The sequence below is a fragment of the Megalobrama amblycephala genome, linkage group LG4 (assembly GCF_018812025.1).
Source record: "Megalobrama amblycephala isolate DHTTF-2021 linkage group LG4, ASM1881202v1, whole genome shotgun sequence".
NCBI lineage: Eukaryota > Metazoa > Chordata > Actinopteri > Cypriniformes > Xenocyprididae > Megalobrama > Megalobrama amblycephala.
The window spans coordinates 33,225,832-33,242,082 of NC_063047.1; the positions used below are offsets into that span (position 1 = coordinate 33,225,832).

At 36.2% G+C, this 16,251-nt stretch overlaps 1 protein-coding gene across 1 annotated transcript; it reads left to right on the top strand.

Moving 5' to 3' along the window:
- The first annotated feature begins 6,895 nt into the window (after positions 1-6,895).
- On the top strand, positions 6,896-15,272 carry LOC125266123 (coiled-coil domain-containing protein 60-like). The gene is made up of 7 exons (XM_048186582.1): positions 6,896-6,948; positions 7,071-7,143; positions 7,386-7,460; positions 9,041-9,181; positions 11,303-11,464; positions 11,728-12,299; positions 14,882-15,272. Exons 4-6 carry the CDS (start codon positions 9,096-9,098, stop codon positions 12,074-12,076), a joined length of 597 nt encoding a protein of 198 aa, XP_048042539.1. The 5' UTR covers positions 6,896-6,948; positions 7,071-7,143; positions 7,386-7,460; positions 9,041-9,095; the 3' UTR covers positions 12,077-12,299; positions 14,882-15,272.
- The last annotated feature ends 979 nt before the right edge of the window (positions 15,273-16,251 follow it).

Here is a 16,251-nt window from a genome sequence, read left to right on the forward strand (position 1 = left end):
CCTAAGCACTATAAATAAGCCACAGGTAAGCTGTCTGTGTGGAGTACAATGGAAGGAGCAGTAAGAGTGAGAAGAGTGAGAATCAGAGGAGGCCAAGGGAGAGGACGTGGAGGTGAAGAAGTTGGAGGAAGAGGACGTGGAGGTGAAGAAGCGAGAGGGTTAGAGGAAGTTAGAGGAAGAGGACAAGGAGGAGCAAGAAGAGGACGAGGAGGGGAAAGAGGAAGGGTAAGAAGAGTAAGAAATAGAATAACTGATGACATCAGAGCTACAATAGTGGACCATGTCATCAACCATGGGATGACCCCGAGGGAAGCTGGCCAACGGGTTCAGCCTAATTTGAGCCGCTACACTGTGGCAAGCATCATTAGGACATTTCGAAATGAGAATCGGTAAGTACTTCGTAGCACTGCCATACTCTAATGAGAAACACAACAGTACCATACATGCAAAAATACTGAAATTGTTACTTTACAGAATTGCTAGACGTCCAGATGTTGGGGGCAGAGGAAGAATGTTCACTCCAGAGCAAGAGACCCATATAGTGAACATGGTGATTGCCAATAATGCAATAAGACTGCGCGAAATACAGCAGCGCATAATTGATAATGACACCATCTTTCAAAATATACACAGTGTAAGCATTTCTGCACTAAGTCGTGTACTTGCGCGCCACAGAATAAGAATGAAGCAAATTTACAGAGTTCCTTTCGAGAGAAACACAGAACGTGTAAAGCAACTGCGATATGACTATGTGCAGGTAAGCTATAGTGTCATTGGTTCTGAATTTGGAAGTGCATACTGTAGTGCTGTGCATGGGCCTGATGTGTTGCATTTGTTTTGTCTTGTCCAGAGAGTGATGGAACTAGCAGCAGATGTCATGGGACATGAGCTACTTTTTGTAGATGAGGCCGGTTTTAACCTCAGTAAAACCAGGAGACCTGGCAGGAACATTATTGGACACCGTGCCATCATCAATGTCCCAGGACAACGTGGTGGTAACATAACCATGTGTGCAGCTATAAGCCAAAATGGTGTTGTTCACCATCATGCAACCATAGGCCCATACAACACTGCACACATTATTGCATTCCTGGACACCTTACATGACATGCTCACTGTTCAGAGACCAGAGCATACCCGATATGTCATCATATGGGACAATGTTAGTTTCCATAGGGCTGCTTTGGTCCGCAACTGGTTTACAGACCACCCATCCTTCATGGCACTCAACCTCCCTCCATATACTCTCCATTCTTAAATCCCATCGAGGAGTTCTTCTCTGCCTGGCGCTGGAAGTGTACGACCATCATCCTCATCAACAGGTAGCCCTTTTACAGGCAATGGAGGAGGCATGTGGAGATATTGACCAGGCATCATGTCAGGCCTGGATACGGCATTCAAGGAGATATTTTCCCCGGTGCCTTGGACTGGAGGATATCGCATGCGATGTGGACGAAATTTTGTGGCCGGACCCAGAAAGACGACATGATGTAGGCTGATTGTCTTTTTTTTTCTTCTTTTTTTTTGTGAAATTACTATTTTGTGTTCTGACTTTGTCTTGGTTTTGATGAGTGTGAATAAACACCAATACTTGAAGTCTGGATCCTTGTATGTTTACATGACACTATGACAAAAGTATGACCTCAAATTGACATCTGTACACAGAGAAAGCAAAAGCCAGATGTGTTTTGTATTCATACCATCAGTGTGTAGTTGGCACATTGTGTGCTTAGTAGATGATGGCTTGTGTTTACTGTTTGATACGAAAACACCATTTTTACGAAGGTGTGAAGAGTTAATCTAGCTGTGTTCGCTTTTGCAAGAGAACTACAATGTTTTGATAATTGGGTGAAAGGTTTTCTTATTTGTGTGTAGAGTTTTGCAAAATTAGACAATAGTTACAAAAAATGTGCTTAAGCAATCAGAAAAAACTGTAATCTCATGAGACCCACCAAGAACATATCTAGGTCATGTTCCACCTTAAAATCCAAAGTTTGTTTGTTTGCTTGTTTGTTTAATTGTTTTTTATTACAGTAATGAGAATTTGGGGTGGTTGTGTGGGGATGATGTGGTTAATTCCATTGAAAAGGTCATAATAATAAATGTAATATATTTTTGAAAAAAATCTGAAAATAAATTTAATATTTATATATTGTATTTATTGATTTTATTATATCAAATTATATATTTATCAAATTATATATCAAATTTTATATATATTGCGGTAATGAAAATTTGTCATAATTCAAAAAAATAATAATCCTACAAATGGCTTCACTTTCTTTAAGAAAAACTGTCCTCTTTTGGCTGGAATGTTGCCTCGACAGGTTTTCATGAGATTAATTTTTTTCTCTCCATCCCTTTTCAACAGGCACGGCATCTCACATCCAAGTCATTTCGTGTTTCTTCAGGGAGTCATCTGACCTGGAAGACCTCCACTCTCAGTGTGCTTTCCTCCTCAGTAACGGGTCATCAGTGGGCAGCTTGTTGTCTTTGGCAACAGCTCCAGAGCACACCTGTGATGAACCTGTTTACACCAAGGGCATCGAGACCCTGAGCGTACAAGAATCCAATTCTGATTCTTCATCATCAGAATGTAGGTCACAATAGTCAACCTTCAATCACGAATCTTTCTGATTTACATGAGCTCTTCAAAGTTCCATGATGTTTTAAGCAGTTAAGGCAGGGTTGTCAATCTCATTTTAGGTTGAGAGCTGGATTGGTAAAAAATAACCATGTGCGGGCCGAATTAATAAAAAAAAAGAAAGAAAGAAAGAAAAACCTTAGCGCACTGATAGTTGCATTAAGATTAACCATATAAACAACAAATTACTTTGCAAGAAAACTAGTACACTGCTCCTTAAAACTGCATTTGTTTTTATAGCGAAAAAACTGTACAATTTTTTTAAATAATGCTTTTTTAAATATTTTTTTATTAGTGATGCACCTATTTAGATTTTTCGTGGCCAATTCCATTTTTTTAGAAGCAAATTGGCCAATTCTGATACTGGTTGTGGATTTTTTTTTTTTTTAAAGCAAGTTTATTTGTTGTTTATTTGTTCAAAAAAAATGTGTAGCTCTTTGATATTATAGGCAATAATAATAATAATAATATGTTTTATCACAATCCCAACAAAGATGTTACGCACATGAGCATGAGCAGTTGTTTTTAATTTAAATTATTGTATAATGTATGAAATTATTATATAAGATCAACAGCAAAAACAGCATGGTCTGACTTTAGCTTTGTAAAATTATGCTACATAAGACACCTGCACAAAACAAAATCATCAGACGGACTGAATGAAAATGCAAATTCACTCTCTGACAGTAGGTGGCGCTTATGGAACAGCAGTGATATAGCATTTCCTTGGTTACCGCTATGCACAAAGCAGCGCTGCATTTGCTGCTACTTTATACAGAGATAAGAGGAAAAGCCATCAAAACTTTTCCTTCAGAGATACATTCATATCAACCCCAATTTAATATTTATAATATTCTTCCTATTTTTGGCAAACAGTGAGCTTGTGCATGGTGCAGTATTTTCTCTGCTGGCGCATCTGTTCTCCTCTTTGTGTCCGTATTCAGCGTGTGCCTGTGTTAATGTCCTGTTTACAGACTTTGTAAATATTTCCACACAAATTAAATTTTGGGAAATTATTACAAAGCACTGCACTTGCATCCCCAGAATAAAGATTAATCAAAATAAAACTAAGAAAAGTTTGGATTTATGACCAGTGGACCAGTGCATCTCTATTTTTTTATTATAGTTCAAATCATCCCACGGGCTGGATTGGACTCCTTTGTGGGCCGTTTTCGGTCCGCGGACCGTATGATTGACACCCCTGAGTTAAGGCATACAAGATGTCACAGTTTGACTGTTTTATAGGAATATTTGGGATATTTTCAAAATCATCACAAACATGCAAACATGCATCACAAATAAATGTATTAAACTTTTTTAAAACTATGCCCATAACATTTACATAACATTTAATACATTAGACTGTTCTAGAGTCTAGTTATAATGACTTTATCTTATAAAATAGATAGTTTCGGCTTTAAATTCTGTTTAAGCTGTTTATAAAATGCCCATCTTCAATAAACCCAATAGAGTCTACTGTTCAAAAGTTTAGGGTCAGTAAGATTTTTTTGTTGTTTAAGAAATTAATACTCTTATTCAGCAAAGACACATATAATTTATCAAAAGTGACAGTAAACATATTTATAATCTTATAAAGATTTCTATTTTTTTTTTAAAAAACAAACAAAAAAAACAACATTGGTTAAGCCAGGACGTAACCTTCACCATAACATGTGTCATCTTGTTTACAACCTTTTCTTTAGTTTTACCATGTGTGAAAATAACTGTCATCGACCTACATTAAGATGTTTCATTGTTCACACAAAGTAGGCAAATCATGTACATGTACATGTTAAAAAGAACTGGGCCCAATATAGACCCCTGTGGAACTCCAGTTGATAGACACAATAAATTAGATTTATGATTGTAAATTCTGACAGATTGAGAATGGGAATAAAGATAGGATCTAATTAAGTTGACAAGCTCTGTTAAAAAATTAAATATTTTACATTTTTCATAAGAGACTTCTTTTAAAAACATTAAAAACCTTACTGACCCAAACTTTTGAATTGTAATGTATAACCAGAGACGGGGAGTTCCACCTCAAAAGTATTATTTAGACAAATATACAACTGAAGTAACAAAAGTAATTGTTTTAAATTAAAAAAAAACATGCAAAACATGCAAGTGCTTTAACCAAAATAAATTTTTTATGAACTAGGGGACAAATCGACATTATATTCGGTACAGCTGCTGTGAAATTGTTACAGATAAACACACTCATTGATCCAGAGCCTGAGTGACTTTCGCTGATGTCTGGTTCTGGATGGGTGGAGCACAAAACGAGTGTTATCTGTTTTCCATCTCACTGCCAACTGAACTGTCACTTGCCTTGCTCTAACAATCACGTTGCGCATTGTCATGGCAACAGCGCATGCCATCATCATCATCACCATACACTTCAGTGCTGTGCTGTTTGGTTCACAGGACAAAGAAAGACAAAAAAAAAAAAAAATCAGATTTGGATTTTAGGTTTGACATGATCCCTTTCAGGAAAGCTCTTTGGTGTGGACGATAGCTTCATTTCTATACCCTGTGATTCTGCGCTAGTTTGTGAGTGCTAATCTCTCTCTCTTCTCTGTTCTCTCACTGACATTGAATCTTTGAAGAATCCTTCCCTGGGTTTTAAAATGCACGCATCTGCTGCACCCCAGATGCTGTTCTGTGCTCCAATAGTGGTTTGGGCCCCACATTGTGACAGGGGCCAAATGCACACTATAGGTGTCCTGCATTTTTGCCTGAAGATTCTGTAGATCCCACAGAGTAGATCAGAGAGTGAAGTACTCAGTCCTGATGAAAGCTTGGGCTCTGCGATACTGCCTTTGTTTTCTCACAGTCATTACTGTTTATTTCGTTCCTTGTAAAAGGAATCAAAGGGCCTAATAAAGCCTCTTTCGGTCGTGCCAATTAATCGAGCGAGAGACTAATCCAAACGATTTAAGAGTGAAATCCAAGAGCTGGACTCTGAAGATATCCCTCTTTACTGGAGTTTTATTGTTACCGGTTTAATTGGTTTTGGGATAAAACCTGCTGCATGAGAATGTATTTGAGAATAATCAGTGATGGGAAGAATCAGCGTGAACATTCATTATTTATTATGTAAGCTTACATAGACATGATTAATCTTCCAATTTAATAAGTCTATATAATATTAATAGATAATAAATCCAAAGGACTGAAAATGACATCGTTATAGTTTGTATTTATGAGGCATGAAACCAGCCAATTTATTCAAGAGTCTCCAACAGCATCCTAGTTTATTTTATGTAATAAAAAATCATTTTTACTCAAGATTTATATGTTTTGTCTCAGTTAATTAAGTGTTGTGTTTGAGGGAGATGATATTTTCATGGTGATAAATCGATTTAAATGCTTATTAGATGAATATAGAGACTGAATGTTAATTTCAGCTGTCATCTTCTGTTTACATATAGAGGCGGGTCACAATTTCAGTGTGTGAAATATCAATCGACCAGCAGAGGGCGTGCTTGGATCATTTACACATCAATGCCCCTTCTAGTTAGAGAAATACGGTGGACTTGTACTTAAAGGGTTAGTTCACCCAAAAATGAAAATTCTGTCATTTATTACTCACCTTCATGCCGTTCCACACCCGTAAGACCTTCGTTCATCTTCAGAACACAAATTAAGATATTTTAGTTGAAATCCGATGGCTCTGTGAGGCCTCCATAGGGAGCAATGACACTTCCTCTCTCAAGATCCATAAAGGTACTAAAAACATATTTAAATCGGTTCATGTGAGTACAGTGGTTCAATATTAATATTATAAAGTGACCAGAATATTTTTGGTGCGCAAAAAAACAAAACAAAATAACAACTTATGTAGTGATGGCCGATTTTAAAACAATGATTCAGGAAGATTCGGAGCATAAATGAATCAGTGTATCGAATCCGCTGTTCGGAGCGCCAAAGTCACGTGATTTCATCCGTTGGCAGTTTGACACGCGCTCTGAATCATGATTCGACACATTGATTCATTTATGCTCCGAATCTTCCTGAAGCAGTGTTTTGAAATCGGCCATCACTAATAAGTCGGGTTTTTTTTTTTTTTTTTTTTTTTTGGGTGCACCAAAAATATTCTCGTCGCTTTATAATATTAATATTGAACCACTGTACTCACATGAACCGATTTAAATATGTTTTTTGTACCTTTATGGATCGTGAGAGAGGAAGTGTCATTGCTCCCTATGGAGGCCTCATGGAGCCATCGGACTTCAACTAAAATATCTTAATTTGTGTTCCGAAGATTAATGAAGGTTTTACGGGTGTGGAACGGCATGAGGGTAAGTAATAAATGACAGAATTTTCATTTCTGGGTGAACTAACCCTTTAAATTGTCATGACTGGAATATTGTTTTGCCTCTGAAAAACTGTGTTTACATGTGTGTGTGTGTGTGTGTTTCAGATCTCCAGAAGTTCCTTCAGGAACTGTACCTGAGTGTTACCAGCTGTAACCAGCTCACCTCTGCTCCAGACAGGTGAACTAGCAACTATTATTATATGACTATACTATAGTTAGGGACACCAGTAACATTTAATTTTAAATATAATATTTATAAAATGTTAATTTAATGATTGCAGTCATCCATAGCTGTATGTAATGTTGTCTGTAGTTTCGTCGGTTATCATATCATCTGACTGGCATGTGATGACCCCTGATTGCTGTGATGTGTTTATTGTGGGATTGTGGGATGTGACCATTCTCTCCATTATGGTACAGCAATACAGTCAAAGTCCATCCTGAGGTCAAGCAAAGCACAAATGGAGAGAAGACAGAGTCTCAGAGAGTGAAGAGGTCTGTTTGCTGTTCCCAGAATTCCCATGTAATGAATTACTAGGAACTGAGATGATATTGTGGCCGTTGGAAACATCAGAAATGACTAAAAATGATCAGGCCATTTTGCGGAAACAGACATGAAGGTGTGACTTACTTATAAAGTTTTAAATCAGATTTAAAGGGTTAGTTCACCCAAAAATGAAATTTCTGTCATTGAGTACTCATGTCGTCCCAAACACATAAGACCTTCGTTCATCTTCGGAACACGAATTAAGATATTTTTGATGAAATCCGAGTTATCGGCCAATACTGAGCCAGCGTTCTGATGTAGAACCTGGATGTGCTGCTGTGAAAATAGCGTCTGAGTCTGGCAGTTGAGAGATGAATTTGTTGAATTAAAGTTGTTATTTTTGTTTTGTTTTTGAACACAAAAAGTATTCTCGTCTCTTCATAACATTAAGGTTGAACCGCTATAGTCTCATTGACTATTTTAACAGTGTTTTTACTACCTTTCTGGATCTCAAAAGGTGCAATGACGTTGCTGCCTGTGTGTGGTTCAGAAACCCTAGGATTAGATTACATTAGATATCTTTATTGTCCACACGTGAAAATTCATCTTCAGCCTCACAAAAACATAAAAAACATATACCACAGGTACATTAACTTCACAATCCAATACAACAAACACACAAAAACATAAAAACTTGCAAGAACTACCTGCCCCATGGATTACAAACACAAAAACATAAAATAAATACATAAACTAATAACACTAAGACCATAAATAGGATAACTAAGTAATATTACTAATAGCCTAACAACCCTTAGTTACATAGCATACTTAGGCCTATAGTCATAGATCATTTATTTAACAAAGTAATAGCAGATGGTATAAAAGATTTCTTTAAAAATATTTCTTGTTGCTGTGGGTACCCTATATCATCTGCCTGAAGGAAGTTTTTCAAATTCATGTTAAAGAGGGTGAATAGAGACCTGCGTTATTTGTAAAGCTTTCCTCCTGGTCTGATTTATATACAGTTCCCCCAGCTGCCTCTGGGGGTCCAAGATGATCTTACTAATCTTACTGATCTTACTATTTCATCAAAAAAATCTTAATTTGTGTTCCAAAGATGAACAAAGGTTTTACGGGTTTGGAAGTATATTAGGGTGAGTAATTTAATTTTTTGGGAGAACTAATCCTTAAACAAAGTAAGAGCTTAAATGGATAGTTCACCCAAAAATTTAAATTCCGTCATAATTTGCTCACCCTGATGTTGTTCCAAACCTGTACAAAAACTCCACCTACTAATATTCTATGGATTACAGACAGTTTGTGGGAAGTAAACAGCACGGATGATTGTGCAACAGTCTTCCTCCCTCATCTCCTGTCTAAGCTGTTGTGCAAAAGCGTGCAGACTGGGTGTCATCCCTGCTGAAACTGCTCCATAGATTTACTGTTCAATCCTCATGTTGTCTTGCTCTCTGATGCACCATTGTACATCTATCACATGCGTACTGCCCATGTAAAGGCACCTTTGTTGTGTACAGAATGAAATTACTATTATATTTCTCTTTATTGCTCCCTTGTGTTTTACTAGTTCCCCCGTGAGGCGAACCTCTGCCACTATTCAACTCATCCATGAGAAGAAAGCCATGTTGGATGGGATAACGACATCTTTTGTGGACAAAGCAGAAGAGTTAAGACTTAATTTATCTGATGCTTTAGACCGCTGTGCCAAGTAAGTTATTTTTTATGGGGAACCACACCGGTGAAAGAGCGATCTCTGTTTCTTTAACTGTATAACACACCTTTATATACTTCACACAATGTCACTACACTGAAAAAAATATTAACCTAAAAATGGTAATATTTAAATGAAGTCAAGTCAAAATTGTTATTCAGCATCACTGAATCAAACCTATACCAACAAAATTAATTGTAATGGGTTACAATAGCTCTTTAAAGTAATAATTACAGGTTGCCACTTTTTACTGTGTAGTTTATATAACTTGTGTTCTAAAATATTCAGTAACGGATGTAGATACAATACATACAATAATTTTTCAATACCTAAATACACTTGTTACATACAGGGTAAAAACAATTAAATACGATTAGAACATACTTATTTTATTTTATCTCATTGCCAAAGCAACATTTCTTATTTTTATTTAGTTGAACTTACTACTATTACTAAAACTTTAACTAAAATTAAACTGAAAAATGCAAAAATTCAAACTAATTTAAAATATTTTAAAAAACACTATAATATTATCTCAATTATACTAAAATAACTGGATACATAATGTAATAAACTTAAAGCATGGTTGAAAATTATGCATGAAAAAATATTCTGTTCACAATTCACATTTATATAGATTTTCTTTTGTTTTCTTCAGACATCACCTGTTTCATATTTTATATTTTCATGTTTGTTTGTTTTTTTTGTTTGTTTTTTTGAAAAAATCATTGGTTGTGATGAAAATTATGTTATAAATTAAAGGTGCCCTAGAATTCAATATTGAATTTATATTGGCATAGTTGAATAACAAGAGTTCAGTACATGGAAAAGACATACACTGAGTTTCAAACTCCATTGTTTCCTCCTTCTTATATAAATCTCATTTGTTTAAAGACCTCCGAAGAACAGGCGAATCTCAACATAACACCGACTGTTAAGTAACAGTTGGGGTGTACGCCCCCAATATTTGCATATGCCAGCTCATGATCAAGCCATTCAGACTAGGTAAGAAAGCAAGAACAATAGCGAAAAATGGCAGATGGAGCAATAATAACTGACATGATCCATGAAAACATGATATTTTTAGTGATATTTTATGAATTGTCTTTCTAAATGTTTCGTTAGCATGTTGCTAATGTACTGTTAAATGTAGTTAAAGTTACCATCGTTTCTTACTGTATTCACGGAGACAAGAGCTGTCGCTATTTTCATTTTTAAACACTTGCAGTCTGTATATTTCATAAACACAACTTCATTCTTTATAAATCTCTCCAACAGTGTAGCATTAGCCGTTAGCCACGGAGCATAGCCTCAAATTCATTCAGAATCAAATGTAAACATCCAAATAAATACTTTACTCACATGATCCGATGTATGCAAGCAGCATGCATGACGAACATCTTGTAAAGATCCATTTTGAGGGTTATATTAGCTGTGTAAACTGTGTTTATGCTGTTTAAGGCAAGCGCGAGCTCCGGGGGAGGGGGAGCGGGAGCGGGAGATTTAAAGGGGCCGCAACCTATATATCAGTGCATAGTTAATGATGCCCCAAAATAGGCAGTTAAAAAAATGAATTAAAAAAAATGTATGGGGTATTTTGAGCTGAAACTTCACAGACACATTCAGGAGACACCTTAGACTTATATTACATCTTTTAAAAAGAAGTTCTAGGGCACCTTTAATATAAATCATTTGTTCATTCATATTTTTATGATGGAATTTCATATTTTAAGATTGCAGATCTAGGATAAGGATAAAACTAAAAATCTGTACATTTGAAAAGTTGCAAAATCAAAGAAATAATTCAAGAGAGTTTTAATGTGACAAAAAAAAAAACATTTAACAAAAAAGTTGAGCAAAGAAAGCTGAAAAAAGCTTTACTAATTAAGTTTTGAAAGGATTTTGATTAAAAAAAAAAAAAACAACAAAAAAAAAAACAACCCCTGGCACTATGTGCCTGTTAGTCTAAAAAATTTACAGTCAATTGTAAGAGCCAGAAAACTAATCAATCTCGAAGACTGCATATCCAACCACAACAAAACAAGGAAAATTGTTATCTAAGCTATAGTAACATTATATATGTGAATATCTCTAGTTTTGTCTTTTTCTCTCTTCTAGGAAGAGATGGGATTTTGGGGTCCTGACATACTGGTCTCTTTGCAAAATGGTGTCCCATGGACGAATCCCTTCTACCGTGACCTCCATAACTTTCATGGCCTCTCCAAGAGCGCAAGACTCAAAAATCCCCGACAGCACTGAGGATCCATACAGCACTCAGTGGTGCGTGTGTGTTCAGTGAATGTTTAATGGTCTGCATCAGTTCCAATCCTCTAGAGAACACTGACGCAAAACCACTTAATGTGCTGTTGTGTGTGTGTGGGTAAATGTTAATGTTAATGACCCGGATGCTTGCAGGTGCAAGTGTGTGTGTATGCATTCAACATTGCTGTTTACAATAACATTACACCAACACAGTCTTTGTGTGTGTGTGTGTGTGTGTGTGTGTGTGTGTGTGTGTGTGTGTTTGTGTGTGTCTACTGAAGGCTCTCAGCGTTGCTCAGTGATCTAGCCCCCATCAAAAACTCAGACCGGAGGGTGGCACATTTGCTGGAGAAGCTGAGTCGATTTACACAAGGCCACAGGCTGCGACTTCACCCACACAACTTCCTGAGGATCTTAAACTCCCTCCAGCTGTGGGAGCTTTGCTGCCCAGATCTAAGTGTGGCTATAGAGGTACAAGACTCAGTTACTAAGCACTTTTACAATGGGTTCAGACTACACAATATTTTTTTATCCGCTACGATAGTCACTGTGTCAGAAAAAAATAATCATGCTATGTCTGAAATCACCCCTTATACTATTTGGCTCTATTTGAAGGGACAGAAACCATAGTGGACGTTATTGAGTGAACTCATTCATCGATCTCATAATGCACCATGATAACAAGTGTACAACTGATGTACGCTCAACACAAGGGAATACCCATAATGCACTGTGAGGGTCGTGCTGAATGAATTCCCCCATCTGACCAGAAGATGGCGCTGGCAGCTGAAACATCCATCCATCCTTTTTCCAAACCGCTGGTCCAATGTGGTTACAGCGTAATATCATACAGGTATAAATTCTTTAATTGATTATTAAATTGTTTAATTAAGGTTTATACATGCTAGTTTCCATGACAGAGTTCAAGATAAATCTTTTCATTACTACTGGAGCTTCTAGTTTGCTAAGTTTCAAATTATTTTTAAACAGCAAGCACAAACTATGCAAAAGCAACAGCCTCAGTGTCCGAATGTACTCACTCGTTTTCATTCATTTCTTCAAGTAAACTATATTAGTGGAGTAATATAGGGAATAGTGAATGAGGGTATAGGGGGCGATTTCAAACAAAACTCTAGTCTTTCTGTCGTGACATTGTGACATTGTCGGTTGCTGTCCACTATGACACACTTTACGAGATGAAATGATCGATTCTTGCGTCTCGATGCCTGACGTTTACAAATCATCACGACACCCTACGCCAAACAGATCATGCCAAAATCGGGCTAATATACCCAGCATTAAAGTCACCATGAATACTTTTATTCAGCATAAGTGACAGAAGTGACAGCTATAGAAAATGTAACAAAAGATTTATATTTCAATTTAAGGGTGTTCTTTTTAACTTTTTTTCATTCACCAAAAGAATCCTGGAAAAAATGTAACACAAAATTTTTTTTCACAAAAATATTAAGCCGCAAGACAACATTTTCAACATTGATAATAAGAAATTTTTAACACCAAATTAGCATATTAGAATGATTTCTGAAAGATCATGTGACACTGAAGACTGGAGTAATGGCTGTACAGGAATAAATTACATTTTAAAATAGAGAACTTATTTTAAATTGTAAGGAAACACTTTAGTGTCATTTAGTGTAACAATTTATTGTCATTGTAATACATTTTACATGTAGTTAGTATTAACTATCTATTATGTATAATTACATGCAATTAACCCTAAACCAAACCCTCATCCTAACCCTATAGTAAGTATAGTCAGTACTTAAATGTATAATTACACTGTAATACTGACAACTTAAAATAAAGTGTAACCAATTGTAATAATGTTTAACAATATTACTGTTTTTACTGTATCTTTGATCAAATTAATGCAGCCTTGGTGAGCGTAAGAGACTTCTTTCAACAATGTTATAAAATCTTACAGTCCCCAAAATTTTAAATGGTGGTGTATATTAACATATACTTACTGATTTAAAGGTTAGTTCACCCAAAAATGAAATTTTTGTCATCAAGTACTCACCCTTGTGTTTTTCCAAACCCGTAAGACCTTCGTTCATCTTCAGAACACAAATTAAGATATTTTTGATGAAATCCGAGAGTTTTTTATCCCCCGTCATTCAAGTCATAATTACCGCCATTCAAGGTCCAGAAAAGTATTAAAGACATTGTTTCTTCTCTGACAGGAGTTTGACAGGGTTGAAAAGAAACTGTTGAATAAAGTCGTTATTTTTGTTTTGTTTTTGCATACAAAAAGTATTCTCGTCACTTTATAACATTAAGGTTGAACCACTGCAGTCACGTCGACTGTTTTAACAATGTCTTTAGTATCTTTCTGGACCTTGAATGACGTAAATTACGTTGCTTTATATGGGGGATACAAAAAACCTTGGATTTCATCAAAAATATCTTAATTTGTGTTCCGAAGATGAACGAAGGTCTTGTGGGTTTGGAACGACATGAGGGTAAGTAATTAATGACAGAAATGTAATTTTTGGGTGAACTAACTCTTTAAGTTATTAACTGAATGTCAATGTTCTTAATATATCAACATAGGGCGGTATAAGTTTCTAAGAAGCTCCTGTGCGTAATTTCTTGCCACACATGGAAACTGAGTTTTTGAGAAAATGATGGGTATAAATAGAGTACAAGGAGCTAATGAACTGTCAGCTGCAGTTATCTACTCTTTCAGTGCAGTAGTCTTGTACTCTGACAGATTAACTGCAATTTCATTGGCAAGACTTCCTTTCGGATCAGCATGACACTTCATTTGGTCTTTTATCAGTGTGATAATGATCCTGTCAAGAATACATCAAATCATTTTTATGAGGTGTTATATCACCACCAGCTTGCTTCAAAAATATTAAGCCTTCTTTAGCACACAAACCATGTTTCTACGTCACAATGAGTTTGCCCTCTACCAATAGCAATAGCTTACCTGAGTATTTTGACAATTTTCTTGGAGGTTTTTCCACAAAGATGAAAGAGACTTCACGCAAAAATCCTGTCATTATTTACTTGTCTTAATGTGACGGCTTAAAACAACATAAATGTGACACTATTTATTTATTTAACCATTCTTTTAAAGTTTAACCGACACATTGTGGACATTTGGCTGAGTTTCCTTTAATCCATATAATGTGTGCATAATTTAAGTTTTAGAATTCAGGTGTCTCAGCTTCCCTAGCTATTCCTCTCCTTTAATTGTAACTGCCAAAATGTTGCTGACCTCATATCAAGTCCAGACAGGATGCCGGTATAACAACCAGCCATTTGGACCATATAATGACGGATTATCCAGTGTGTAATAAGCTATTGTCAGCAATTGGGAGGTTAGGGTGCTAGAGGCTGGTAATTATGAGAAGTGCTCTTTTATCTTTCTCCCTGTGTGTGTCTCTTTCTCCCTGTCATTTGCAGATACTGAGGCAGAATGTGGTAAAGATGCCCAAAGCAGAGTACGACTCATGGCTACACAACAGAGTCAGCCAATCACAGACCACCAAGAGCGCTACATACAACCTGTAATTGACTCTCTTTTTGGCTTTTTACATTTTTTTTAATGCAGTCAGGTGATCATATGTCACCCCAAAAAATAAGGTGAAAACATTATATATAATTTTTCTCATCTCATTTCACAATATTTCAACGTCATTTTGCTCAGTTTTCATTTTCTGTTCTTTTTTACTGCCTCTGCTGTCACCCGTGGCAGCCGTCCATGTGTTTCTTCTATCAGCTGGCCAACACAAACAGCACAAATCCACCTCAATACACTTACCTCAATATCAGTCATATGGTTTGGGCCAAAGATGGTGACAGTTAGGAGTTTTTAAGAATATGTAATGGGAATGTTTGTGTGTCATTCTTCCTGGCATAAAGACATTATTTTACAAATAAATCATGTCTGATAAACTTCCCCCTCTTTTCATGTCATGACCTGTGTGTGTGCCCTGTGAAGTAAGCAGAATTTTAAGTATAAAGCAGAATTTCTTATCTACTATGATAAACTGTTCTATTTTTGCCCCCCAGTTGAAGAAACTCTGGTGTCAAAGTTCACCCAAGAGGCCCATGGGTAAGTGCTGTTTTCCAGACATTTCTAGAATGCCTCAGCATCTGTGTCCGGGACAAATCTCCGCCTTTTTCAGAGCTCTTTCTGGGGATTGCATTATACTTTTCCTGTTTACAGAAACAGTGGCTGATGCAATATTTTTGTTCTAAAGGGATGTAGCAATTTAACCACATTAATTACTGTACATGCTTCTGCCAAGCACTTAAAGAGAAATGTTCTATTGAAGAGGCATGAAAGGAGACAGAAGGTTGGCCATTTGGAATATTACTTTTTTAATGTGTTTTCAAATTAACCAGTTTGAGCAATGTAAGAGAGAGTGTGAGTGTGAGTGTGTGTGTGCATATGTGGACATGCGTCCACTTGGTTGTTTGTTTGTGTGAGTGTGCCGAGAAGTGAAGCCTGTTCTTGTGCTTGACCGCAGTCTCATTTCTGTCAAGGGAAAATTCAATATTTACCCTTCAATTACGAGCAGCCCCCTCTAATGTACACTGAATGGAAAGTTGACCGTCAGTCATGTGACATAATGAACTTTAAACCTTGTAATTCTATTTCATTTCTTAATCTTAATCTAAAAATTAATATGGTCTAATTATATAAATTCTACTTCAAATATATGCTGTTCTTTGAACTTTCTATTAATCAAAGAATCACAAAAATCACAGCATATTAGAATGATTTTCAAGACTAAATTATAGTTTCAAATATATTAAAATAGAAAACA

Bases quoted from the DNA above. Each gene is read 5' to 3' on its own strand.
- LOC125266123 (XM_048186582.1), top strand. From the start codon at position 9,096: ATGTTGGATGGGATAACGACATCTTTTGTGGACAAAGCAGAAGAGTTA. The intron at 9,182-11,302 runs GTAAGTTATTTT...TCTCTCTTCTAG, and splicing joins GCTTTAGACCGCTGTGCCAA to GAAGAGATGGGATTTTGGGG. The intron at 11,465-11,727 runs GTGCGTGTGTGT...TGTCTACTGAAG, and splicing joins GATCCATACAGCACTCAGTG to GCTCTCAGCGTTGCTCAGTG.